This window comes from Mus caroli, chromosome 5 (genome assembly GCF_900094665.2).
Source record: "Mus caroli chromosome 5, CAROLI_EIJ_v1.1, whole genome shotgun sequence".
Classification (NCBI taxonomy): Eukaryota; Metazoa; Chordata; class Mammalia; order Rodentia; family Muridae; genus Mus; species Mus caroli.
Genome location: NC_034574.1, coordinates 47,135,652 through 47,163,225, shown reverse-complemented (window position 1 = coordinate 47,163,225; position 27,574 = coordinate 47,135,652). Strand labels below are relative to the sequence as shown.

General features: G+C 47.2%; 1 protein-coding gene across 1 annotated transcript in view; it reads left to right on the top strand.

Annotated features, from left to right (window-relative positions):
- The first annotated feature begins 316 nt into the window (after window positions 1-316).
- The window catches only part of Sel1l3 (SEL1L family member 3), a 108,638-nt gene continuing 81,380 nt past the window's right edge, over window positions 317-27,574 (top strand). The window contains exons 1-3 of the mRNA XM_021162875.1: window positions 317-635; window positions 13,090-13,660; window positions 25,702-25,828. Coding sequence (XP_021018534.1) covers window positions 456-635; window positions 13,090-13,660; window positions 25,702-25,828 — 878 coding nt within the window. The 5' untranslated portion in view covers window positions 317-455. The remainder of the gene's footprint in view (window positions 636-13,089; window positions 13,661-25,701; window positions 25,829-27,574) is intronic.

Sequence of the window (27,574 nt, the reverse complement as noted above, 5' to 3'; positions counted from 1 at the left end):
GGGACCAGGGACTGCAAGGGCGCGGAAGGGGCGGAGGAGGAAGCAAGAGAAAGGGATGGGGGGGGGCGACCGAGAGCCCCGCGGACCCGGGGGCGAACAGCGGCCGGGGTGGGGGGCGGGACCACGAGGTCCCCACCTGTGTGGGCGCTTACGGCCAGGAGGGGTGGACGCCGTGGGTTCGGAGGGAACGACCAGGGAGGCGGGCTGGGCAGGGAGGCCGAGGGAGGGAGGGGACGGGACTGCGAGCGGGGAGGAGCCGGCGCTCGGTTGGGGCTGCGGGGGCGGCGGCGGGAGCGGCGGTGGCGGCGGCGGCGGCGGCGGGTCCGGTGGCAGCGGCAGGTGGCCCCGCGCGCGGCGGGCCACTGGCCGGGGGCGGGAGGGAAGGTGGCGCCTCGGGCGGGGGCCGGTCCCTGCACCAGGTGACCTGTTCCGGCCGGGATCCGGGCGGCCTCGCCATGCAGTGGCGCGGCGCGGGGCTTTGGTGGCCACGGCGGCGACAGCAGCAGCAGCAGCAGCAGCAGCCCCCGCCGCCCGCTTTCGGTCCCCCGGCCGCAGCCATGGTCCCCCCGAGCCGCGGTGTCCCCCCGGGCCTCGGCGGCCGCCCTGCCAGCGCGTTGCTCTTTCTCTGCTACCTGGTGAGCGCCGGACCCTATTAGGGTCCTTCCTTCTGCGCGGGCCCTGGGGACGGGGTGGGGGGTGGCCTGGGACCCCAACCGCAGGAGGTGGGGACGTCGCCGCGAGTTTGTCTCTTTTCCTTGCCATTGCGTCCCGGGCGCTCCCAGCCCTTGGGATGAGTACCCGGGTGCGTGGACCGGACTTGCCGGCTACTCTCGCTGGAGTCATTCCTCTTCCTCATCGCCTCGCTGGAGACCAGGGCTAGGTTCCCCTAGAGTACCCTTCTTGTCCCCAGCGACGTTGGACCCTCCCTACCCTGCATTCGCTTCCCGCCCCTTGGAGCGTGGCTCCCCAGCCCTGTCCCCACCTGTCCTGGGCTTTTCATTCACCTTCTTGAAGCTCCTTTGCTCCGTGTGTCCAACTTCTCCTTTTCTCCTGCCCCCCACCCCGACCCTCCTTTGAGTTTGCATCGGGTTCTTCCCATCCAGACGGTTCTGTGCCACCGCACCTCGCATTTCCAGAGGCTCTTTCAACTCCTTGGTCACTCCAGCCAAGTTGCGGGTGCCAGAATGAAATCTACTTCTTTGTACCACGCTTAGCCAGAGTGGTGACTTTAGTTGCGTCTTGAACGCTGTCGTTTCAGAGCTGCGTTTGGCTTATGCACAGTTTGCAATTTGCACACTTCTTGCCTTCTGTTAGACTTACAAACTAGATGGCAGTCACCTATTTTAAATACCAGAGAAAATGAGACCCTCAGAGTAAGGTGAGGAGCTAGTTCCCAGTTCTTTGGCTGACTTGCTTTCTCCCATTTGTTCCTGAGTTCTGAGCAATAGTAAATTGACAGAAGGCTACACCCTTGCTGCCCTGCCTACCTTATGTTCCAGGATCCTGCGGAAAGCTTAGGTTATCTCGCCGAATATTACTGTAAATAAATGAAAAGGAAAATGCTGAATCATGAAACTGATGTAATAGGAAATTCACAGAATGCTTAAAAAAACGAGCAATGTCATTGTCCAGAACCCCGTTCATGAGCACTGATGGTGTATGGATTCTGGTCTTCTAAGCTCACCTGCTAAGGAGGTGCTGGCTGACAGGGCTTGGAATTTGGGTTTGAAGAAATGTGTCACCTATGCAAGTTTGCTGTTGTTTTCAACACTCTTTACTTCTTGGCTCTTTCATTTCTTGAAGCAAGGCAGTGTAAAAATGCAAATATTAATTGTGCCCCTCTCTCTACCTGTTGAACAATCCTTTCTTATATACTTGTTCCTTAGGATTAACTAATACCATTTTTGTGTGTGTGTGGCTGGGTTTACTTTATATTTTCATAAGAAGATGTCAGGAAGGTAATGGGTATGATTTTTTTTTGGCCCAAGGGATGTTATTATTTAATATTTATGCCACGGGGTTACAGTACACAGACTCATAAATAAAGCTGCCATGTCAGATGACGGGGGTTTTGTTTAAACAGATGATCCTGCATACAGAGCACTGCTGGTTAGTGCACAGCCAGAATTTATGGAGTTGAGCAGTCCATGAAATAGTTCCATTCAGATGATCTGGAAAGCTCCACGAGAGACTCTCAAGGCCTGGTTGGGGGAGGGGCACTTCTTGACAGCCGACAAAGTCAGAGTAACAAGTGTGAAGACCTAAAGGCTGACATGGAAGAGACAGAAGCTCCATGCTCACCAATGGGGTTTGTAGGGACAGAGCCAAGAGGAGAAATGATCCAAGTGTCAACAGGAGCAACAGAGGAAAGTGAGGTGGTGGAACCGTGATGTGGAGAGAAGAACAACATGGACAGACATTAGGTAGCTGGGAGAGGGGTAGATATGAGAAGATCTCGGAGGCACCTGTCAGGGTCCCTGCTTGAGTGCTTCCTTCTGGGGTGGGGGGAGAAGCAGCGTCTGATAGCAGGATATCAGGCACTTGAATGAGCAAGAGAGCCGGGCATCACTGATTGGGAGAGGTTTGCCTATCTAAGCTAAAGCTGGATTCCAGAGGCGGCCTCCACAGTTGGTTCTGAATGGTCAGCTGTGTACTCCTCTGGTACACTCTACCTGAGATACTTGTGGAGGGTGGGGCTTCTAGGCTTGGGGTGTGAACTGGGGAAAATGTAAAAGTCTGTCTCACACACACACAGAGAATGAGAGAGAGAGAGAGGGAGAGAGAATGTGTGTGTGTGTGTGTGTTGTGTGAGTGACTGTATATGTGTGAGACCGGGAAACAATGAAGATGTGATGTGTTACTGTGTGGGTTCTCCTTGATCAAGGAATGCCTCCTGGTGGAACTGACTGGCTGGGAGGGAGATAGAGGCAGGCAGGTGGAGCAGAATGTCTAGACAGAAGCTCATGGTGAAAGCCATTTCAGAACTTGGAAGCCATAAGAACAGCTTTCATCATGCTAAGTCACGTGTGGCCACTGCCCAACATTAATCTTAGTAATACCCTATGTGTGATAGCAGCTGTTATGATCTCCACTCAGAGGAGAGAGTAGTCTCAGAGAGGTTAAGCAAGCTGCTGCAGGCCACACAGACAGCCTGAGAGCTCAATTGTGTTCTGGAGTTCGCTTCTGATAGACCATTTCCCTGTCGCATAAATGTATAGTGCATTAGCAGGGCTCCAGCTATTACCAGCTGCTGTGCAACTGTCCAGGATGTGAGGTCATGTCTAAAGTAACCTAAGATGCACAAAGCAGAAGGGATGGGCCACAGAATAGAAGCAGGATGTTCAAGAGGAAGAATGAAGGGAAAGAAAAGTAAACCCAGAACCTATTTACCATTGGTAAGGGCGAGGTAAAAACTCAGGGGCAGCATTTGAGCTGCGTTGTGTCCCAAGCCAATGGCGACAGAGCAGTGGGTGCCACAATCCGAACTCGCTCATGACTTGGTGGTCCATTCCTATTTTATGTTGGCCTGCTGGCCAAGACTGGGATGCAAATAGCTTTCAGAGCATGCCCTTCTTGGGGGAGTCTGTCCCCTGGATCCAGGGTTCTGAGGAAGGGCACCTCCCTTCTTCATCAGCTGGGACAAAGTAACCTTCAGTGCCAGTCCACAGGAGTCCTGTGCCTGTAGCTAGGACACTGTCAGAGCACGAATAATTGTGATAAGACCTGAAAGATGGGCCGGGAAGCCATGCCAGGCACATTGCTGAAAAGATGACTCCTGGTGCCAGTGACTGCCAGAAAATCCTGAGGTCACCAAAGGTCAAGACGAAGAGAGCCTCCGGAGAGTGAGTGAGGGCCTGCTTTCTCTTAAGTCACTGCTGCTGGGAAGTCTCCTCACACAGGACTCAGCCTGCCCCACGGATCCTCCTGCTGTGTTCCCCTTCCTCCTCTTGCCTGACGGGAACAGCCCCTAGTCCTGCCCTTGACATCGGAGCTTCCAGAAGGCAAATCTGCCAACTGAACTCTAGTCTCCAATGGGTAATTTTTTTCCCCCTTAAGTGAGAAAATAAATGTCACTCTAGGCAATATGGATGTCAGCTGTAGAGCTGAAGTATTCAGAGTGGACATCTGAGCTTGTTAGACAACTAGGGACAAAGAAATAAGAGGGCATTAGCAACTTAGATGTAGAGCGAGATCGTTAGCAGACAGCGGCGGTGGTAGAGTCTCTCGTACCGGAAGCCCTGTAAGTGCCCACATCCCATCTATTACCACCCAGGATTATTCATTATCCTTTCACAATACACAACGCAGGATGTAAAAAGTTAAAAAATATATATCTTAAGGACCCTCAGTTACTCAGCTTGTGGAACTGTGACTATGGATATTTGGAATTCAGAGGAAATCTCCAAATATCCTATTTGCCAGTGGCATCCCTGTTCGTCCCAATCGTCACGCTGACTCCCCAACTCTGTGGCCCCTGCCTTTTGCCTCCTGCTTTCGCTGCCTGCCAAGAGTGCAGGAGCAATAGGAAATGTGGTAGAGAAGAAATAAAGGACCCAAGCAATTCCCTGAGATGATGGATAGGCTGGAGCAAACCATAAATAGTCCAAAGTGAATTTAGTTACTCTTTCTATTGGCTTGTCCTGTCCCTCAGAGGGAGGATCTGAGGGAAGAGGGTGAGGAATTGCTGACAGGGTTGTGCCTTGGCAGCTCCTGCCTTCTGTCTTCACCCAGAGAATGGCTTACTCATCCCAGAGTGTACACCCAGGCTCATGTGTCTCTGTGTGACATACCGTCTCTTCCCTGCAAAATGTGGGACAGATTGACCAGAGAGTGTCTTGGTCCTTCCCAGTGGGCTGGCACCGGGATGCTAAAGTCTCCAGGTCTCCTCACCTTAAGACAAAGAGTGGGGACAGGAAAGTGAGCCCCCGGTGAAATAAAACCAAACCAACCTTATCCGTCCTTGTAGGGTCTGAGTTAGAATGAAAGTCATGCTAACTAATATTGAGAAATATTGATTGTTGATGGGATGGTGCACCTCTGGTCCGCTCTGTCTGGGAAGGGGCGGGCTGTGCTTGATGGGAAATATCTCCCCAGACATATCTTGATGGTGAAGGCCATGTTGACATCATCGCCTGGTCTGCATAATTGCATGCTTTGTGGACATCAAGGGGAGTTTTGCTTATTTACTCAGCAGAAATTGGACAAAATAGGACTTTTAAGCCAACACAATTGCTTTTCTGACCGTGGAAAGTTTGATCCAGCCAGTTTGGAGACAGAGTGTTCTGGAGCCAAAGTCTTCTTAGGTGATGGATGGAGTGGCCAGAAGGAGTGAGAAAAACAGACACAGTTATTGTTTGTGTGTCTGACCTGCTCCCACACACTGGTAAGTGTAAATGAACTTCCTGTGGTGAGAGTGAATGATTTTAGATTCTCCAACCCCTGTTCATTCCTTCAATACCTAGTGGACCATGTAGAGAAGAAAGCCAGTTTCCCAGCTCTGTGGAACAGGGCTATTCGAACACAGTCACTCCTTATTGATTTGTTTAAAGGAATCAAATGCACTCATCCTAAAAGAAGTTTAGGCCATATGGATAGTTCTGTGTTGTTGTTGTTTTTAATCCAGAAGATATATGGGCTCATCTAGGCTCATCTGTCCTCGATGCTTAGGCTGAATCAATGAGTTAAGGTTTCTAACTTTGGTTCCTCTATTATGAACACACATTAACCGATCTATTCCATTTTCTAAAAATATTACAGTGCATAATTACAAAGGCAAAAACAGTTTATGTTTTGTGACTGTGCATGACATTCTTAGATTTGACTTTGATTGGGGCTCCCTTCTGCCGGAACCAGTTATCTGAGGACTCTGGAGTCTTTTCCTGGCCCCGAGTGAACAGAGCGATTCTTTGGTTTATGGAGTGGAACATCGATATGGTCGCTTAAACAGCATGATATGAAGGGACCAGAAGTTCCTCTTCCCACCCTGAATGCCTAGCTTAGAGCTGCAGTGCATTTGAGGTTTGTTTGCTTTTGTTGGTGGTAGTGGTTCCCCCCCGCCCTCCATTTTCTCACAAGCCAAGAATACAAGTTCAGAGATCTGGCACCAACATCATCATGGTAACAAGAATGAACTTGTCAGCTGAGCCGGAATCCATCGGGGTGAGGGTGGGGGTTATGAATGGGAATTTTTTTTTAAATAAGAAAATAGGTTTTACATTTTTCTGGAGGCATGGAAAAATTCCAGGCCATAGGTTGGTTGTCTGGAAGATCAGGAGTGGGGGAAGAGCTGGAGAAGTCCACCCCAAACTGATCCACTTGGTGCCACCTTCTGGAACCTCTCAGTCTTGGCTCAAGGTCTGTTTTTCGGGCTGGCAATGCTGATGATAAGAGGGGGACAAGGAGGCTTAGTGGAGAGTAGGCTGATGGTCAGCCTTTGTGGGAGAAGTTGGGCCAGGAAGGAAGGACAGTGCACTCTCAAGTTCGGATCAGCTGTTTTGGTTTCTAGGTACCTTCGAGGCCTGTGAGGCAGGAGATTGACCACCTAAACACCTGGCAGGTCCTCTTATCTACTGTTTTAGTTGTTTTTCAAGGAACATACTCATTCCCCCTGTATGCCAAGGTCTCTTTCAGAATCTGAAGATGTGACACGGATACAGGCTCTGGCCTCAGAGTTTCTAGACCTAGGAAAGTGTGGGCAGGTCTTTTAGTTTATGTTAATGCAACCTGGCAAAAGAAAATACCTATGAAGCTTGGACACGTGTCACGCCTGAAGCTGGAACTCTTCAAGTTAATTGCCTTATTTTCCTGGCAGGAAACAGCTGACAACCACACACATGGCTTGAGCCAGGAAATCAGCTTTGGCTTAATCAATATTTAGAGTGTGATGTGTTACTAATCGGTGTTGGTTTTGTACATAGCAGAGGTAGCCACAGCTCATGGTGTAGCAGCTGCCCTCTGGGCCTGCTCCAGCCTGGGAGAAGCCAGCTTGTTTCATTGCGTAGGTGTCCCAAAGACTAGGGAGCCTAAGGACTGCTCAAAGACCTTAGGCCAATGCCCTGCACATGACACATGGGGTGATCTTAGGACCAGCATATCCCTATCATAGTACAGAAATGCTGTCCTCTTCCTGAAGTCCCATTCACACTCCAACTACCACAGTACTTCTCCCACTTCTTAAATGAGCTAGCTCACTACCCAGCCTAGCGTCAGGTTCTCATCTGACTTGAGTCTTTACCAAGAGAAGCAATAGTGTGATGTCAACAGCTACCTCTCAGGAGCCTTAGAGAAACACATAGCCAAGCCTCATCAGGCCATTGTTCCTAACTGAGTCTTTCATCCCATCTCTCCCATTGCAGCTCCATACAGGGCTTAGCTTCTAACACTCTGTCTCTCAGAACTCCACCTAGAAAAAAGCTGTATGTTGTTGAACAGTGGTTGGCAAACTACAGGCCAGTCCAGCCAATGTGCCTGTTTGTGAACATAAGTTCAACCAATCAAGGATCAAAAATATTGAACAAATTATTGCATCTATACTGGACATGTATAGTGCTTCCTCATTATTTTTTCTGAAACAACATAATATAACAACCATACACAAAGCATTTGCAGGATCGTTTATAATATACAGGGAGAGGGTAGAGGATGACTTGGCCAGTAAAATGTTTGCCTTATAAACACAAAGACCTGAGTTCGACCCCCAGAACACACATTAAAAAAAAAAAGTTGAGCATTGATCAGGTATAGTAGCACACACCTTTAATCCCAGCATGCAGGAAGCAGAGGAAGGTAGAACTCTGTAAGTTCAAGACCAGCCTGGTCTACATAACTCGTTTGAAGCTAGCCAGAGTGACATAGTTAGACCTTACTTCAAAAAAACAAATGATCAAATAAAACCAGAGGAATGTGATGGTGTTTATTTTTATCTCCAGTGCCAGGGAAGTGGAGGCAGAGGGATTCCTGGGACTGACTGGTTGGCTGGTTAGCTGAGCTTATTTGACACGTTCCAAACCAGTGAATGACCCTGTCTCAAAACAACAAAACAGCAACAGCTTCTAAACAAAAGACATAAACAAACAAAGAAAATTAAGGTGGGTGGTGCTTGTGGAACAAGAGCAAATGTCTTCCGCTGGCCGTCACATCTTCATGCATGTACACACATATGCTTCGGTTACATACATAGGAAGACCTGTTCTACACAGGTACCCTGTGCTGTATGTATAAGACACCTGAGCATCCACAGATGTTGGGATTGGTTGTGGTCTGGAAACCAATGCCTTTCAGAGACTGAGGGATGACTGCTTTTTCACCGTTTAGCTACCCCACCCCAAAAAGAACAAGTTCAATGACCTCAAATCTAGAATAACAGGATCCATAGACATCCAAGTCACATCTGTAATTCTGTATTCAGTAGCTGCCACATTGAAAAAGTAAACAAGAACAGGTATCATTCATTATAATACATTGTATTTAATTTGATGTATCCAAATATTATCATTTTGACATGCAATCAATGCAAAAACCATTAATAAGACAGTTTGTAACCTTTTGTTAAATAGCAAGGCTTTGAAATTCAGGGTCTATTTTACACTTCTAGCATGTCACAAGTGTCTGTTCTGCCTCCTGACTATCACACAGGAGAACATATGTGTTGGATCTGCATTCTTTCCATTTGCTTTTGCTGACTCTCAGGGCTTAGAGCCAGATGAAAATACAATAATCTTCATACGAGTATCCAGACATTTTCTTTGAAACAGAATTTGGAAGGAAGGCCCTGGAGAGGTGCGGGGTGAGGTGTGACTCCACCTCCGTCAGCCACGATGTGACGAGTGTAACGCGCCGGGCAAACTGTGGCACGCTGCCCTTATTAATGCAGAAAAGTGTGACGGGCGCATTTTCAAGCAATCAGATGTAAAATAATGAACAGGCTTATTAGGAACCACACTTCGCAGGGGAATCAAATGGCTTTCCCCCTGCATTTCTGTTCAAAAGAGAGCTCCCTCCTTTTAGCATTGAAAATGTGCTAGAGGAAAAAATAATAGTAATAAAAGCAAGAAAACTGGGCCTGGGTGAGTTTTTCAGAAGGTATGGAAAGAATGTGACCCAGAGTCATTCTTCAGAAGAGAACAGGTTGTGGTGTGCCCTGTACCAAGGTAGGCTTTGGACTCTGGGCTTTGTCTGGCCTCAAGAAGCGAAAGGTTCCTTGCATGTATTTCTATGGGAAAGCATCCCCCTAGCATAAGATGCTCTGGCCAACTGTCTGCTGCTCTGGTTCCGGTCCATAGGCACCAGAGACTGCTGGCTTTGGAGAAATTCTGTCTGAGTGTTGAATGAATGCATTCTTCCTATGGACCAACACTGAGTTCATCCATTTGTGCAAAAGGAAGATGCAGCCCAGAGTTCCCAGGCAGTCATGAATCTGTCCTGCCCTCATGTGCTTTGGGGTGGGCATTGTGTTGGTGGTGGGTGTGTGAAGGTAAAGAAAAAGAGCCTGGCTCCTGGATCAGCCCTGCTAGCCCACCAATGGGGAAATGTGACAGATGCAGACGCTTGAAGAGGAGGGCTATGTTTCATGGATGGCTCCTGCTCCATTTTCAACTATAAGATTATTTTTTTGTTTTGGTTTTGGTTTTGTTTTGGTTTTGGTTTTGGTTTTTTGAGACAGGGTTTCTCTGTATAACCCTGGCTGTCCTGGAACTCACTTTGTAGACCAGGCTGGCCTCGAACTCAGAAATCTGCCTGCCTCTGCCTTCCAAGTGCTGGGATTAAAGGCGTGCGCCACCACTGCTTGGCAAGATATAAGAGAGTCTTAATGTGTGTTTTCTACCTGTAATTTAGTAGTATGAATGAGAGCAGAAAAAAATTAATCCTCTTCCAGAGGGGTGGACAGTTGGAGCTGTTCTCACTCCTTATGGATTTTGGCCCCCAGGTTGCCCCTGAGGCGTGTAAAGGAAGCCAGTCCTTTCATTCCCTATCTGCCATTTGTGGAAACCGACACTTGCCTCTTGTATGATGGTTGCTCTCCACTCTGAATATACACATGCTCTAGAATGCAGAATACAGTGATATAACCCCCACATATCTACCCCTACTCTGTCTTCTGGCCACTTCATTGTTCGGTGTCCCATGGCAACAGCTGATCCTAGGTGTATTCAAGTGATTTTGATTTTAAAGTATGTATGCATGTGTGTGTGTGTGTGTGTGTGCTTTGCAACCCGGTATGGCATTTATGAGCCAACTTAAAAATGGCAAGAACAACAAAAGTTACAATCCCAAAACAGCCTTCGGAGATGGTCCCATCATCTGTATATAAAGTCTTTTCATGGCTGTAGCGTACTCTGAGACTATAAGTGCTTCATTTACTTAAGCTGTGGCTATGTACACATTTTATCTCCCACTGTGACAGACAATGCTGACGTGAAAAGCCCGTGCTTTCCCCCTTTCCCACAGAACTACATATATTTGTAGGATAAGATCCTACAAGTGGGATTATTGGGCCGGAGGGTGACTGCATTTACTCTTTGGGTAGGGGTTGCCTAATTGCCTTGCGGAAGCGACCCGCAGCAAGCAACCCCACACTGCAGCCAGCAGAACCTGAAATCTAACCTTGATCTTGAGAGTACAGAAGGTTAAAAATGCCATCTCTGTGTGGCTTCAATTTGCTCTTCTGTTCCCGTGAGTGGGGCCGGCCTCATCACTGAGTTATGAGTAGCTCATATTTCTGCTGGACAGTTACCCTAACCCTTGTGCATGGAGTCCAAGAGAAATCTCCACCCCTTTCACGGAAACCGCCACGCAGAGGGGAGTGCTCCTGCTCTGGCCTGGCACTCGCTGTTCCCCAGAGCCAAATGCTCTCTTTCTTTATCATCGTCTCTGCTTGCATCTCTGCCATTGTTGTTCTGGTCTCTGGCTGAGCCATGCAGCTCTCTCCTGAATGATCGGGTTCTTTGCTGCTTGCCCCGATTTTGCTGTTTCTGCCACTCTCAGCCTCTTCCTTGCATTGTCTCCTGGAGAACTTCTTTCTCCCTACAAAGCCAAATGGAATCCCATTTCTCCCCTAAGCCCGATCTAGACCTCCACTCCCTTGTGCTTGTGTTGGTGATCTGGACTGGGCTGGAATACCATTTGATTGGCACACNGCATGTGTTTGGTTTGTTTCCCTGATTCAAGACTTCAGTTCTCATCTACCTTTGCTCCTGCATGGCTCTAAACTACAATGGAATAAAAAAAAAAAAAAAAAGGAGCCCTCTTCTCTTTCTTTGTAAGACCAGAGTAGCTTTAATTTATTTTAAGATTTTTTTTTGTTGTTTTTCATGTGTGTGTGTGCATGCATGCATGTGTGTGCATGTGGGTTCTGGGATTGAACTCCAGTCATCAGGCTTGGCAGAAAGTGCCTCTACCCAGTGAGCAATCTTGCCGCCCCTCTTCCCCACTATGAAGACCAGGTCTCACTCTGTATCCCTGTCCGGTTTGGAACCCATTGTGTAGAACAAGCAGGTCTTGATCTTTGCAGGATCTTCCTGTATCTGCCTCCTGAGAGGTGGCATTAGAGACATTCATAATCAAAGCTGGCCGATGAAACGACCTCTCCCTTTAAGACTGTGATATACAGTATTCATTTACAAAGCTGACTGTTTGGAAGGGTGGGGTTCAGTAGTTTGTCAAACTCACATCCTATACAGCTGCTACTGTTCTCAGGCACCCAGTGAAATCCTAACATCAGTCACGCATCCCGCACTGCCCTCCCACCCCACACCTTGGCAATCCCTCCTCTATTTTGTCTCCACCACTCCGACTCCTCTACCATTTCCTGTAAGTGCCTCATACAGGACTTCCTGTTTTGTGCTTCAATTATTTCATTTAGCATATCTTTAAGGTCCATCCACTTTACTAGATAGCAAAATCCCATTGCATTGTAGTGTATACAGACCGCTGTTTTTCTCGTCGTTGATGAATGCGAGAGCTGCTTTTAGTGTGGCTATGAGTATCAGCATATAACTTTTTCCTCAAGTTCTTGCTTTCAACCTTTTGGGGTATGTCTGGAAGAAGACTCATGGGGTCAGGCCACATGGTTCTTACATTTTTAATTAAAAAAAAAAAAAAGCAAAAATCCAGAAGTGGCTCTAGTCTTTACCGTAAAGGCTGTATCATTTTATCCTGCTACCTTCAATGAACAGGGATTCGAATTTCTCTGCACGCCCAGCCATGCTTGCCTTCTAGGTCTTTTTTCCCCCTTCTGTTCTTTACTTTCGACCATAGCCATCAAAATGGGTGTGAAGTGGTCACAGTGACCTTGTTTGCTCTGGACACCTGAATCACATAGTCATGTCAAGAAGGGCCCAGCTCGTCATAGTTCATTACTTTGGGCTAACCACAGTGCCAAGATTCTGTAACCAAGCTCCTCAGGAGTACCCACAGTGAGAGGAGTTGAAGAAACAACTGACTGGACACACTGCCAACATCTTCCTTGGCACCAGTCACACAACGCATGGTGAAAGAACAGGACCCGGCAGCTGTGGTCCAAGCTTGCCTGTGTGGAGCAGCAGAGACCTCCTGCTGGGCCATCGAGCTTGCAAGCTTGCAGGCTGGCCCTGGCTCCACACTTACAGGAGATAAATATGCCAGGCTGGCCTTCTTTTTCTGTTCCCCGGTGATGCCCTTTCAACTTCTCTCCAGCCCTTTGATTGGCAGCGTCTGGACACCATTTGAAGTAGTTTGTACACGTCTGAAGCTGGCTTGCCGCTTTCATTTTAAGACAGGTTCCTTTCCCTATTACTTTTTGCCAGGGACCAGCCTCATCCTTTGGAAGCCAGCTCGAGAATGATTGGCACACAGCTTTGAAAGCCACATTTTGATCAGCAGATGTTCCTGAGCCTAGGGAGAGAGTTCAGCATGGCCCAGTCTTCATTTGTGTGGATGTGTGTCGGTTTTTCTCCAGTCTAATCGCCGTGCTTTTGACATCTCTTACAGTTGGCATTTATTGCTTTTACATAGATCTGTGGTTTTTAATGCCAAGAAAATAGCAATGTACGCATGTGTTAATAAGATGATGTTTTTAAAAGCATTCTGTATTACCCTTTCACTCCTTTTCAGAATTTTGTGCCATCGTTGGGCAGGCAGACTTCCCTGACGACATCAGTGCTGCCCAGGACAGAACAGAGCACAACGTACGCAGACTTTATTTATTTTACTGCCTTTGAAGGGAGCGTGCGCAATGTCTCTGAAGTCTCCGTGGAGTATTTATGCTCTCAGCCTTGTGTTGTCCATTTGGAGGCGGTTGTCTCCTCCGAGTTCAGAAGCAGCATCCCCGTGTACAAGAAGAGGTGGAGGAATGAGAAGCATCTTCACACCAGCAGGACACAGACAGTGCACGTGAAGTTCCCGAGCATCATGGTGTACAGGGATGACTATTTGATCAGACACCCCATCTCGGTGTCCACAGTGATTCTCCGAGCCTGGATTACTCACTGGCACAGCGGCGGGGGCTTGAACGTCCGAGGGGAGGAGAATTTGCTGCACGCAGTAGCAAAGAATTACACCCTGCTGCAGACAGTCCCGCCTTTTGAACGGCCTTTCAAAGATCATCAGGTGTGCCTGGAGTGGAACATGGACTATCTCTGGAGCCTCTGGGCCAATAGGATCCCACAGTGTCCTCTGGAAAGTGGTAGGTCACTTGCCTCGTGGCAGAGCACATTCTTGTGTTTTGAGATTGCCGGTGTCATGGCACAACAGCAGGGGCAAATTCCTTTTATAAATTGTGTGTGTGTGTGTCCCTGTCCCATCGACATCAGAGCACAATTTGCATGAGTCATTTCTCTCTTTCATTAGTGTCAGTCTGAGGGATAGAACTCAAACATTAGACTTTGCAGCATGCACCTTTACCCACTGAGCTATTGTGCCAGGCCCAGGAGCAAATTCTAAGTTAGCATCAGTAAGACGAGGTGAATGGAGAGGTTTATTGTGTCTGTCACTTTAGACTTGGAAACAAAAAGGAGCGAAGTGGAAAAAAATGAAAGAAAAGAGGAAGATTAAGGGAGAATAGTGAGAAAGATAAAAGACAGAAAGGAATCAAGGGGACCGTGGTGGGAACCTTGGAGAGCTTGAGAACTGCTTAGAAACAATAAAGCCACTGAAAGGGGAACTGGCTCCCCAGCAAGCCCCAAGGCTTCTGTTATTTAGAAGAAGAACGTTTCATCTTCTTCTAGATGAGAGAGACGCCAGAGCCATCTTTGTGCCAGAAAGGGACGTTGTGCCTCAGGGTAGTAACTTGTGGCCAGGGCGGACCTGCGCCATTACTTCTGTGTGTGTAGCCAGAGCTTGCCTAGCCTGTTTCCTAAATCTAGAATATAGGCTAACAGAGCCTTCTCTCAGAACAGAGTGATGGGTACTGAACGAGCTGCAGTTGCTTTGTCCATCACCAGCCCTCAGCACCGAGCTGCCACACTGATGGGGGAGCCTAAATTCCGCATATTATCCTAAATGCTATGTGGTAATAGCCTACACAGGATCCATACAGAGGCTCCTGGGTCATTCCACAGCCTCTCTACACATCAGAGCTGGAGACTTATGAAGTGGGTTCCAAGTTCTCCCGTGGGAGGAGAGGCACTGGCTCTGGGGGGCTGAGGGCCTGTCAGTTCTCCTCACTTGGCATGGGGAGTGAGCATGGTCTGTCCCCAGACCCCACCCAGGTCTAGTATGATTTCCACCCAGGAACACTTGCAACCGCAGTATCTAGTGTTTGTGCTATAAACACAGTGTTCCTCATCTACCTAGGACTGGAGATGGAGTGGGCTCAGCATCTGACATGGATTCTGATGCACCCCAAAATTTCAATCTCTGGTCTAGGGGGTGGGACTGTGGATAGGACTTTGATCTTGTTTTGACTCTGGTCCAACTCTGGCTGGCTTGGCAGGTGCAGGAATTCCACAGCCCATGACAATGGGCCTTTCCAGTCGGTTCCTCAGACCTGGTCTTTTTCAGAGAGTATGGGAGGTGATTTAAGGACATGACCCCATCCATGCTCTGTCTCTAGTGACATGCTTTTACTCACCTTTGGGATATGATTTCTGGAGAAACAGTGGGTGTGGTGACTTCTTAGTAAGTCCCAAAGTGGCTTGATGTGTATGTGTGTGTGTGTGTGTGTGACCATATAGGTCCATAGTTCTTGCTGCATACATTAAACAGTATCTTGAAAGCTCTTTATTTGACTCTAATTGTAGAGCCACTAGAAACAAGAGAAATGGTAGAGGAAGTCCTTTGTGCCATAGTCCGGCTTTTCCTACTGGTACTGTATTCTGTAATCACACCACAGTATTAAAACTAGGGAACCAACGCCACTGAATACTGTTATCTGTAGACTAGAATCAGGTTTCATAGTATCTGCATTTGCTTGTGGTGTGTGTGTGTGTGCACACACACACACACACCACAAGCAAATGCATTGTGGGAAGAGCTGGGTAGTTAGATGTCTGGAATACAGGAACTATGCATACATAGGTGAGCCACCCACCTCCAGGCAGAGCCCATGCTAGCTCCTATCTGAGAGCCTTCCACAGGGAACCCCCAATTTGTCAAACAGAAGGGAGCAGGGCAGGGCTCGCATAGCCACAGTTTTGCTTTGCCTCTGACTTCACCAGGCTTCATGATTCCATTTCGTGTTCTGAAAATGTATGTATTTCTCGTTGAAAAATGACCAAATTGCAAGCAGGGTGTCTTGAAATGAAATAATTTATTAACTGGCTCGTTCTCAGGGTGCCTTGCAAATGGGGAGGGGGGGTGCCTTCTCTTTCTTCTGCTGTTTCTTGCCCTGTTTGCAAGGGCCAGGAATGGCACAGTGGGAATTTTCTACCGGCCTTCTTGAGAACATTACTTTTGGCGTGCGAACCCAACCTAATCAAATCATTGCACACAGGAAATCCTTTCTTAGGAGTTAAAAAATCACTGAAAATGGAGGTGGGAGTCTTTGGCACTCTCAAACCAGCTCTGCACCTGCAACTATGATTTGTTTATCAAAATGAGCCCATTTTCCCTCTCTCCTTAAAAGAGAAGTCACCTGAGCCGAGTGTAGCAGGCTGTAAGACGTGCTGTGACTTTTGTTCTGGATGGGGCTGTGGGCTAACGGGGCTAGAGGGAAGCCTGATTCTTAACAGAGCCCTTTTTACTGCCTTTGCTTCCTGGCAACAGCCAGCTGAGAGATCAGGAAACCCCAGATGAGCTTCAGGGACACCTGCAGGTCTGGACCCCTCTGTAAAATGCATCCCCATCGAGATATGGCTTGGGAAATGCTCTCTGAGCCAAGCATCTCATATCCTATATGGTCCTGCCTTTGTGCCCCCAATCCGGCTTCATCTTTTTTGTTGTTTATGAAAAGGCACAAACTCTCCCTGTGCCTAGATTTTCCAGGAGAATGGTTGAAGTCCTCTCTACCACCAGCTTAGCTTATGTTCCAGGATAGGACTGAATACCTCAAGAAAGGCCCAGGCTGGACCACTGGTTTGACTTTTGGAGGACAACTGGCAAGTCTGCATCCATCCCTGCTGAACAAGCCCGACCCAGATCCAAAGTCAACAGCTTTCAGATACATTGAACCAAGACTCTTACACGTGCCCTTCTGCATACCTGTCCCTGTTGTGTTCTCGCCACGGAGCCATAGGTGGCTGGGCAAGCAACGCCTGTGGCTCCTCCACCTGATTGTTGTCTGTTTCTTTGGGGGAGGGGATGGGCCTTATCCCTTAAGTCCAATGTGTGTCTGACTCATTCCTGTTCTCACTGAAAACACGGCTTGGGGTGGGGCTGGAGTTAACATTCAACCCCGGGCCACCCTCAGAACCTCTTCCTTGTCACACCCTCAGGAGAGAGTCTGCCAGTGCTGTTGGCTACAGCTGAAGCTGTCTATGCCATCTGTTCGATCTCTCCTTGCCACATGGACTGCTGGCATCCTTGTCTAAGTCACCACCCTCCTGGACTTTGACCTCAGCCTCATAGTGGCTCTCCAGCGTCAGCCTTGCCTCCTCTCTCTCCTGGAAGGCTGTGCAGTGCAGGCTGGTCACCTCCGTTCCCCTTTGAACCTCCCTATTCTGCTGCTTGGGAGTCAAGCCATGCTATCATGCAGCTCTTGCTGGCTCCACCTCCTGGCCACATGAATCTGCTTGCTTCTACCTAAACAGGCCACATTCAGTCCCACTTGGGGACATTTGAGGACATGTGGGTAACTGTTGCCACCTAGAATGCTCATCTCCTAATCTCTGTTCAGGTTGCATCTTTACCTCCTTCAGCCCAGCACTCAAATGCCTGCTTCCGTGACCATCTGGTCTGAGATAGAGACCTTGCCTGGCATTATCTTTTTGGTCTCCTCTGTAGGCTATAACTACTGGACACTGTAATTACTTTTTGTTGTTGTTGCTGTTGTTCAGAAAGTTCTTTCCTTTTTTAAAAAAATTAGATATTTTCTTTATTTACATTTCAAATGTTATCCCCTTTCCTGGTTTCCTCTCTGAAACATCCCTATCCAATCCCCACCCCCACCCCCACCCCCACCCCCACCAACCCACCTACTCCCACTTCCCTGTCCTGGCATTCCCCTACACTGGGGCATGGAGCCTTCACAGGACCAAGGGCCTCTCCTCCCATTGATGTCCAACAAGATCATCCTCTGATACTTATGTGTCTGGAACCATGGGGTCCCTCCATGTGTACTCTTTGGTTGGTGGTTTAGTCCCTGGGAGCTCTGTGGGGTGCTGTTTGGTTGATGTTGTTATTCCTCCTATGGGGCTGAATGCTCCTTCATCTCCTTCAGTCCTTTCTCTAGTTCCTCCATTGGGGAGCCTGTGCTCAGTCCAATGGTTGGCTGAGAGCATCCACCTCTGTATTTTGAACACTGTAATTAAATACCTGTATTTTCTGGTTTCCTGTAGAACATGATAATGCGAGCTCCTTGAGCTGTAGCTTCCCAAATGGCCTATCACACTGGCTGAGGCTGCAGGGTCCCAGTTACTTCTCTTGCAAACACGCATGGCTCAGCTCTGCCTTGGTGGGTTGAGTCTGACACTCCCACTTTTGGGTCTTCCTGATTTAGTTCCTCTGACCTAGGATGCTTATTGTCCTACATTGTCCCAACAAGTGTCACCAGCCCCATCAGCATGTGGCCTTACCTCCTCCCATGTGTCCCTGCTGAAATCCTCCCTAAACTTTGACTGTCAGTCCAAATTGCCACCTCCCCTTGTCCCATCCACAAATGTATGTGTGTTCATGAGCGTTTTGTTTCCACAATCAGAAATTGCCTATCGAACCTCTAGCTGGTGTACACAGGCTCTCCTGGGATGTGTATTGTGTTCAAAGATTGACTGAGCCTCTACCGACCAGTTTCTTCCCGAAATCTGGGAACTCACGTGTAGAGAGCTAGTCCCTCTCTTTAAGGTGGTTAGGTAGCAGACAAACACAGCTATGGCACAGTCACAGCCACTCTCTATTTCCAAGTCCTAGTCATGTGCCAGACATCGTGGGAAGAGCCTAGCTTCTCTACCCAACACTCTGCCTTCTAAACTTGCTGATGGGGAAGTAGACTTGGGGAAGTAGAATGATCCGTCTCACGTCACACAACTACCAACCACAGAGCTGGTATTTAAGGCTGGATCATTTGCCTCCCAAACATCATATTTAACCATTGGGTTAGACAGGTGCCTAGGGCTGCAAAGCTAGCTATTTATTATTTATTTATTCCATGCCATTCACCTTAGACTTAAGCTGCTATGCGCTTATCAGGTGCTTCACTGGGGTTTGTCACAGAGGAGGTGACATTTGGACAGAGACCTGATGGCTAAGCAAAGCTCTCATAGTCAGAAGAATGGAGATCAAGATATCAGAAAGGCAGAAAGGACAGAGGGAGTTATAGCGCTGAATGGGGGAAGGGGTTGTGTGACACAGCCGCATCCCTCTATGTACAGGATGGCAGGCAGGCTGTTTGCCACCTTCCTGCAGGAGGAAGTTAAGAGGGCTCTGAGGCCCAGCCTATACTGATGAAGGGTCATGTCAACTGACTGCCCGCATCCACTGTGGGATGAAGATGCAGATCAGTAGTGTGCTTGATGTGTGTCTGAAGCGCTTACTTGCATTTGAAGGCAGAAAGTCATGCGTGGGTGAGGTTATTCAGGACCACACTGAAGATTTCCAAGCACCACACTAACAGTAGTGACCGTCCTGCCCTCGTGCCTCCGTTCATGACAGGTGTCTGATGAGAAACTCTTGGGGCATCATGAGCGATATTTAAAATTACAGTTATTTGTTAATTTGGTGGGGGAGGTGGACACATGCACATGCCAAGTTGTGTGTGTGTATAGAGGTCAGAGGAAAACCTGAAGGGGGATCAACTCCCTCCTTCACCATGTGGGTGCCAAGGTTCAATCTCTTGGCTGCAAGCACCTTGAGCCATCTTGCCACTTGAAAGTATGGCTTCTTATAACAACATTCTATTACAATAAAATAACTGAAATTTAAGTCAGAACTTGGGTCCAGGCTTGACGTATCTTTGTGGAAAAAAATAAAAACGACTCTCAAACAAACTGTACATGCATCCGGATTATTCAGGCCAATGACGTGATGATCCATTTCTAATTATAAGCTATATATTTGGGCTTAAAAAAAAATCCAGAGACTCAGTCCCCCTTTCCCCAGTTAATCACAGTAGTCTGAGGTTTCCAGTAATAACACTAATTAGTGGCTCGCATCTGCGTTGCCCTTTACAATGAACAAAACACTTTTTCCAGGCACATTGTCTCATTTAATCCTTGTAACAATCTCAAGGGAAAGACAGCATTATTCTCATCCTCTTCTTAATGAAGGGGAAAACTGGAGGCTCAGGGAGATTATTTAACTGGAGTCCAGACCTCCATTCTTTTGGCTTTGCTATGCCGCCTCTCTGAGATATGCTAATACAGCCCTAACCCAGGTTCTAAATTAGAAGGAATCCTTTTTTTAAAGTTGACTTTTTATCGATGTGAATCATGTTTCCTTCACCCACTGGACTTTGTCTCTTTGAAGCGATTGGGCTGAGCTGAACAGCCTCAGAGGCCCGGGGTAGAGAGGCCAGTGGAATGCAGCTGGCTTCTTCTCTCTGCCTGCATAGAAATATCCAGAGCCTTTGTTCTTGTCTTCCTTAGCTGCAAAGGTAATACATGTACCTGGTAAAAAATTCAAATCGTGTAAAAAAGGTTTAGCGGGAAGGAGAAGTTCCGCCCACCCCAGTCTTCTGGTCCTTTTCCCAGAAGCAAACTCGGTACAAGTGTTTCTTGTTTCTCCTTCCAGAATAATCCTCTGCACATAGAAGCCTTAAGTTTAGCTCCCTGTCTCCACAATCAAATGATAGCCCAGGAGCAACTCAGCCTCATACTAATTAGCGATACAGCAGAGAGCTTTCTCCATCGGGCCATGCTGCTTGGCCTCATTCTTTCTGACAGATCCTTAGCAGTCCATTGCCTGATGGTCCATCACTTATTTAACCTGTCTTCTTGGATGGGAGGCAGGTCAAGTGTGTGTGTGTGTGTGTGTGTGTGTGTGTGTGTGTGTATAGGATCTTATGTGTGTTTGTGCTCATGTATGTGCACATACATGTACCAGTATGTGCACATGTGGAGGCCAGAGGTAGGTTTCCATTACTCTCATGAGCTTGTTGGTTTGCTAGATGTGCTGGCCTAGCAATCTCCTGGCTTCCTTCTGTCTTCATCTGCCAGCACTGGGATTATGGTAAAGGATGCTAGGTCTAGCTTTTATTTGCATAAGGGTTGGGGATCTGAACTCATGCTTATATAGGGAACAGTTTACACAATGAACATCCCTAGCCTCCATGAAGGGCTTCTCTTTCTTTTGCTTCTAACAATGGTCCTTCTCTGAACATCCTTAAGGGAATCTTTGTGTGTATGTGAGTATCTTTGGAAGGATGAGTTCCAAGGACCGGAGCCTATACTCTCGGACTCCTGAGAGTGATGGATATTCCACATACTTCCAAAGGAACCCACTTCATCACCCAGACACTCTTTGAAGGCATTTATGACTTAAATCATCCCAACTAGAACATACTGATTTTATTTTCAGGCCTGGCTTTAAAGAACAATGCACCCAATATCCCCTGCCTTTTAGGGACCTCTGTTTGGAAAGCATTTCTTCTCGGGACTGGAAAATTGTACTTTCTTTCTCCCTAGGTTCTGCTAGCCACAGAGATTCCTTGCAGGAGGATGCCTAACTTCTCCATGTGCATGAGGGGGATCATTCTCAGTGGTGTCTTTCTGATGTAGCCGAAGCTCATCCCAAGAACTTACTGCATGGATACAGGATCTTTCACAGAGTTAGGATCCCAGACCTTTGGCTGGACTAGACAATGGACGACAACATTCCTCTAGCCCCTGCCCACCCAAAGATAAGACTAAAGGATTCGACAGGGACTGAGAAAAAGGATGTCAGTAAGGCATGATGACCTAGGTTTACTCCCCAGAACCCATGTAAAATGCTGGGTAGTGTGTGGCACTGCACCTGTAACAGCACCAGGGAAGTGAGTGTGAATGTGTGCACTTGCATGCGGTGCATAGTCAGTCTAGTTGAATTGGTGAGCTCAAAAGGAAGGAAGGAAGGAAGGAAGGGAGGGAGGGAGGGAGGGAGGGAGGGAGGCAGAGAGAGAGAGAGCAGAGAGAGAGAGAGCAGAGAGAGAGAGAGAGAGAGAGAGAGAGAGAGAGAGAGAGAGAGAGAGAGCAGAGCCAGGCATAATGGTGCACACTATTAATACCAGGCAAAGGCAGTCAGATCTCTGTGAGTTTAAGGCCAGCCTGGTCTACAGAGTGAGTTCCAAGACAGCCAGGGCTACACAGAGAAACCATCTCCAAAACATAACTAAGCAATAGAAAGGAATAAAGGAAGACTGCTGGTAACGATCTACATACACATACACACACACACACACATAACAACCAGGACGAGGCAGGGGTCCCCGTCTACCTCACGGTGGGATGCTAGCCTTTGTGCTGAAGCAGGGTGATGCTGGATGACCCCTCCACTCATCCTAGCTAGGCTGAACCATGCTTTACACTGAAGTGAGGCAGAGAAGGTGGTAGGGCCTTGGGAACTCAAGGCAGCATTAATGAACTAACCAGTATCGACATGTTTTAGTGTTCCAGCAGCCAGTAGGCATGGCAGCTGTGTGCCAGCCACTGTTCTCTCAGAGTGCTTGTGAGATGTAGTCTGGTTAGTAAAATCCCCACTGGTGTGCTGTGGGGAGTTCCTGTTTGAGTCAGAGCTGGGCCTCTCATTAGCTACACAGTTTTTATCATTACATTGACATTTTTCTTCTCTGCAAATGAAAGGGTTTGCACCATTGAAGAGCCAGCACCTCTTGCTCCTCTAAAATTTGAAGAAACAAAACAAAAAATAGTTCAGAAGAATTTTAAACATGCATTGCCTTTATAGCAGTGGTGTGTGTATGTATGTATGTGTGTGTGTGTGTGTGTGTGTGTAAATGTTGTTTCCTTATTCTTCAATCTCATCTCATACAAGAAGAATCAAAGAAATAGAATTGAATGGAGGATTTGAAAGGATTATTTGTCTTAGGTGGCATGGTGTACTTTCTAGAATTATAAAAAAGTGTTGGGAAAAAGAGACAGAATTGAATTATAATTTGGATATAGTTATATGTGTTCATTTATTTACCAATATGTATGGAACTATTATCAAGCAGTGGTCACTGTTCCTGGCTCTGAGAATGGAAAAGAAGGAAGGGAGGAAGGGAGGAAGGGAGGAAGGGAGGGAGGAAGGAAGGGAGGGAGGGAGGGAGGAAGGAAGGAAGGAAGGAAGGAAAGCCAGTCCCTACTTTCATGAGCCATGCAGAGACCATTGGATATGTCACTAAATGTGTCTTGGGACCTAACTGTCCTGTAAATGTTTTCATGGTAGATGAATCTGTTCCTTTCTAGTCTAGTCCTGTAATAGACTTCATTCATCAACAACAAACGATCATTGAATTATGAGGGATCGATTTAGATTTTTCAATCTCTGTCTCTGTCTCTGTCTCTGTCTCTCTCTGTCTCTCTCTGTGTCTCTGTGTCTCTGTCTCTCTCTCTCTCTGTCTCTCTCTCTGTCTCTGTCTCTCTCTCTCTCTCTCTGTCTCTCTCTGTCTCTCTCTCTCTGTCTCTCTCTCTCTCTCTCTCTCTCTGGTGTATGTACACATGTGTGTATACATGGAGGGTAACCTCCTTTATTGCTTTCTGCCCTATTCCTTTGAGATCAGGTCTCTCCCTGAACCCAGCGTTTAAATTTGGGGGGTCAGGCTGGTAGCCAAAAGCTTCAATGATGATCAATACCGGGACTTATAGGCATGCACAAGACCATGGCTGACTTGTTGCATGGTTACCTCAATGTGATTCCAGGTCCTCCTGGTGGACTAGAAAGGATTCTTAACCACTGAACCATCCTTGCAACCCTGTGATTTTTAAACTTTTGGCAGTGCAAATTCATACCTATACAACCATTATGTTTCCCACCTTTAGTACAGGATTAGCCAATCATATGAGCCAACACTTCACTGTAAAATAAATTTTGTGTAAGATTATTTTGTTCAACTTTAGGCTAATGTGCACATTTAAGCACATTTAAGGTAGCTAGGCTAAGCAATAATGATCAGTAGATTAGGGTATTAAGTTCCTTTCTTTGTATTTAATTTTTGCCATTGAAATTGTTTGGGATATAATCCCATCATAAGTCAAGGAACATTTGTCTGACATTCTCAGCAGCCACTGTCAGCTAATGGACTAGCCTATGTGCTCTCCTGTCTCAGATGGATTCTAAACTGTCAGTCTTGCTAATTAGCTTTAATTATAAAGGATGCATAAGATGATACAGAGGAAAAAACACATCAGAACTATTAAGGCTAGAGTTGATAAGAACATATCTAGGCCTTTGATTTTGTCGGGCACCCAAACCCTGTACATTTGCAAAGTTATTTTAGCCATTTTGGTTGAGTCCTTGGCTGTGGGGCACTTGGGTCCTAGGGTGAGCAAACCTTTCTCGAAGCTTCGTTTTCCTGGCGTTTTGTTTCCTTATGTGGTTCCAGCTTCCTGGCACAAAGGTCTGGCCTTTCCTGCTTCTCTCAACACATAGAAAGCCCAGCCAAGGTTGAGCTCAAATCAATCATTTTTGATAAACTATCCATATCCCAAGGACCTCCTTGCAGTATTTCCATTGACAACCTCCACCTCCACACTCAAAACAGACCAGCAAGTCCTCTGTTCCCAAATGGAGCTGAAATTCGTTTCATGATTTAGATGCTTTGAAGCAACTGGCTTGCTTAATCCTATTAAATATATATACAAGGGCTGGAGATTCTAAAAACTGCTTTTGAGATTTTCAGATCATATCAACCTCAAGGTGCTTCTACACTTAGGACAGTTTCTTGTTTCTCTTTGGGAAATGAGCTGAGCTGATTAGTGTCCCAGGCTGAGGATCCTGTGATCTGTACTGATACTGTGTGTGTGATGACTCTTACAGAAACCTGGGTCTTCTCTCCAAGAGACCCAGGAAGAGTAGGCTGTTTCTATCATTGAATTATGGATGTTTAAATCCAAGAGAATTTTAGGAAAGAGAAAGGCATGGCTATTCCTAGGCCAAGTGAATATGGAGAATAGAAATGTATACTTAGCCTTCATTAAAGCAGCAGTTGTTAGATAAAGAACTGGAGAGTCTGATTTTCCCTATACGATCTGTGAAGGACATGCCAGTGCTCTAGCGTCCCGTGTTTGTGGAAAAAAAATGTGGAAGTGAAAGTGCTGATGTCCCACTTGATGATTTGTCGTAAAGATTACTGATAGGACCTTTGAAATGTGCTTATCACACTGCCTGACACACACCAAATGTTAGTTACCATGTTGGCAAACCCTGCCTCTGTTTCCCCTGTCTATACCCTGGCCATAATAATGAGGATTCAACAAGGTAATGCATGTGTGATATGTATAGCAATGACTGTGCCATCAGGAGTTCTGTCAAAGTGAGAACATCTTTGTAACACAAGTCGAAAATGTTTTCCCCCGCGTTAAAGGGCTGTATGCAATGTGGTTAAGAACACACCAGCTGGAGATGGTAACGGGCGGCAGAATGGGCTTGCCTACCTTGTGCAAGGCCTGGGACCCATCTTGAATACGGGTGGATGGATGGATCGATGCCAGAATTTAAACCTTAAAAAAAAAAAAATCTGTCCTTATAGCTTCTGAACTTTGTTTTGTTGTTGTTGTTGTTTTTGTTTTGTTTTGTTTTGTTTTCAAGACAGGGTTTCTCTGTATAGCCCTGGCTGTCCTGGAACTCACTTTGTAGACCAGGCTGGCCTCGAACTCAGAAATCCACCTGCCTCTGCCTCCTGAGTGCTGGGATTAAAGGATGTGCGCCACCACACCCGGCTGCTTCTGAACTTTGTGAATGTAACCTTGGACTTCCCCTCCACAGAATGGGACTGATAACAAAACCTTTCTTTCTAAGATTGTGATGAGAACCAATAAGGACAGTCTTGCTGCTGTGCCTAGCGTGGTAGTTCCCGGCTCAGAGTCTGTGTTCTGCGAATGCTCGCTCGCTCGTTCATCATTTTAGGCTGTTGCTTTAACCATTTGGCGGGAACTGAGGGTGTGAGTTGGGAAGGGGTGCCTCTCTGGAGAGAACCAAAGGTGGCTTCTGTGATGTTTGCAGATGCAGTTGTCCTCCTCAGCTTCCCCTATGCTTCCAGCGGAGAAAACACAGGCATCGTGAAGAAGCTCCAAAATTTCCAGAACAGAGAGCTAGAGGCCACCCGAAGCCAGCGCGTGGACTACCCCATGTAAGGGTGGGCAGGTCGGGGGCTGGTGGGGCGGGCCTGTTTGTATCTGACCACCTGGCAGGCTAGTGAAAGATTTCCTTCTGGGGTTCTGTGCACAAATGCTTAAAGAGAACCCTCCAGTTCCATTAACCAGGAAATGTTAATGTTAGGTGGAAATTATTTCTGCACTTAGGAATCTTCTACTTTCCTTCGTCTTTTTTGGGCTGGTCCCAGAGAGCACGCAGCAAGGTGTTGAAGCTTAGGTCTGCTGAGGCTTCAGGCACAGCCATCCACAACCAGCATAGATTGTACTCATGGCCTTGGCCTGGAACACTGGACGAGTTTGCTAGAGCCCTCGGGGCCTCTGATCTCCTCCACTGACTTCAGCAGAATCCACATCTATTTTTCCTTCTGCTGAGCTGAAGATGCTGGAAATGGCGCCTAGCTCACCTCAGATCAGATGGATTTAGCTGAGTGATTTAATTCTTCCTGTGCTGCTGGCGGTAGAAAGATCTTGAGTCACTCTCCGAGCGTATGTTCTCGCTAAGCTTCCTTGTAATAACTTATCTTCATGAGCTTGCTCAGCTGGGTGGGTCAGGAGGGAAGTCTGTGACACCATCTGTTTGCATAATGTGACACTGACTTCAAGGCCAGCTTACGAAGCCCAGAATATTCTGAAAGAGTTCTTTGGCTGAATCCTCCAAAGAACTGAGGGCCACTGCCACCTTAACCCAGGCTTCAAATTAGCTACTGGGGTCAATGGAAAAAGCAGGATGTGTTTGTTTAATGTCGAGTCACATGTCATACACCAAACCCTCTGATTCCCTGCTCCTTGTCTCTGAACTACTGGTCTCTAGCACAGCCTGTATAGCCTACTAGTGTTCAGCAAGTGTTTCCTGAGTAACTGATATATCATGTATCTTGGCTAAAACTGTCCTAGCTGACTTGGATATTTTATCCTCGTTCCTTAAGTCACAGATGTACAGTTTTTCCCTTTTGTATGTGCATGTGTGTGCATTTTGTTTGCGTGCAGGTAGATGCATGTGTGCATGCATTTGGAGGCCAGGGGTCAACCTTCAGCTGTCCAGGTTGAATTGTCCAACTTGTTTTTGAGGCAGGGTTTCTCACTTGGCAGGATCTTGCCAACTAGGCTAGCCAGTGTGCCTCCCCGGAGTCTCCTGTGTTCCCCCCATACCCCCAACTCCCCCAGAGCTGGGATTACAAGCAAGTACCACTACTCTTGGGTTGCTGAGTTATCAGGTCGTCATGTCTGTAAGGCCAGCACCATCTGAGCCATCTACTCTGCCATAGTGTCTTCTTTTTTTTTTCCTTCCCCCAACTGAAATAGCCCCATGCAGAAATGGAATAATTAAATGAACTGTATCCTATAGGTTGGCTAGAATTGGACTACTGAAGCACCTGGACATGAGAGATAGGACAGCACATTTGTGTCCACATGTCACGTGGGGGGCCATTTGCAGAGCATTACAGTTGGGGCTTTCATCCTTGAAAGAAACAAAATTGCTCAAAAAGCCCTAATTATGGTTTTTCTCCCCCTCTTCTAATCACAGATATTAGAATAGCTCCTTATCACATCACCTCTTATTAAAATCCATATTTTTATTCACTGTCTCGCTTTATCAGCCTCAATCAGGGATTCAGATTGCTGGCATGTGAGCATCTCAGCAAGTCCCCCCAGAACGTTTCGGGAAAGGTAGAGCGTCAGCGGGTTTTGTAGAAAAGAGCTTAACTCCTATCTCTGCAGTT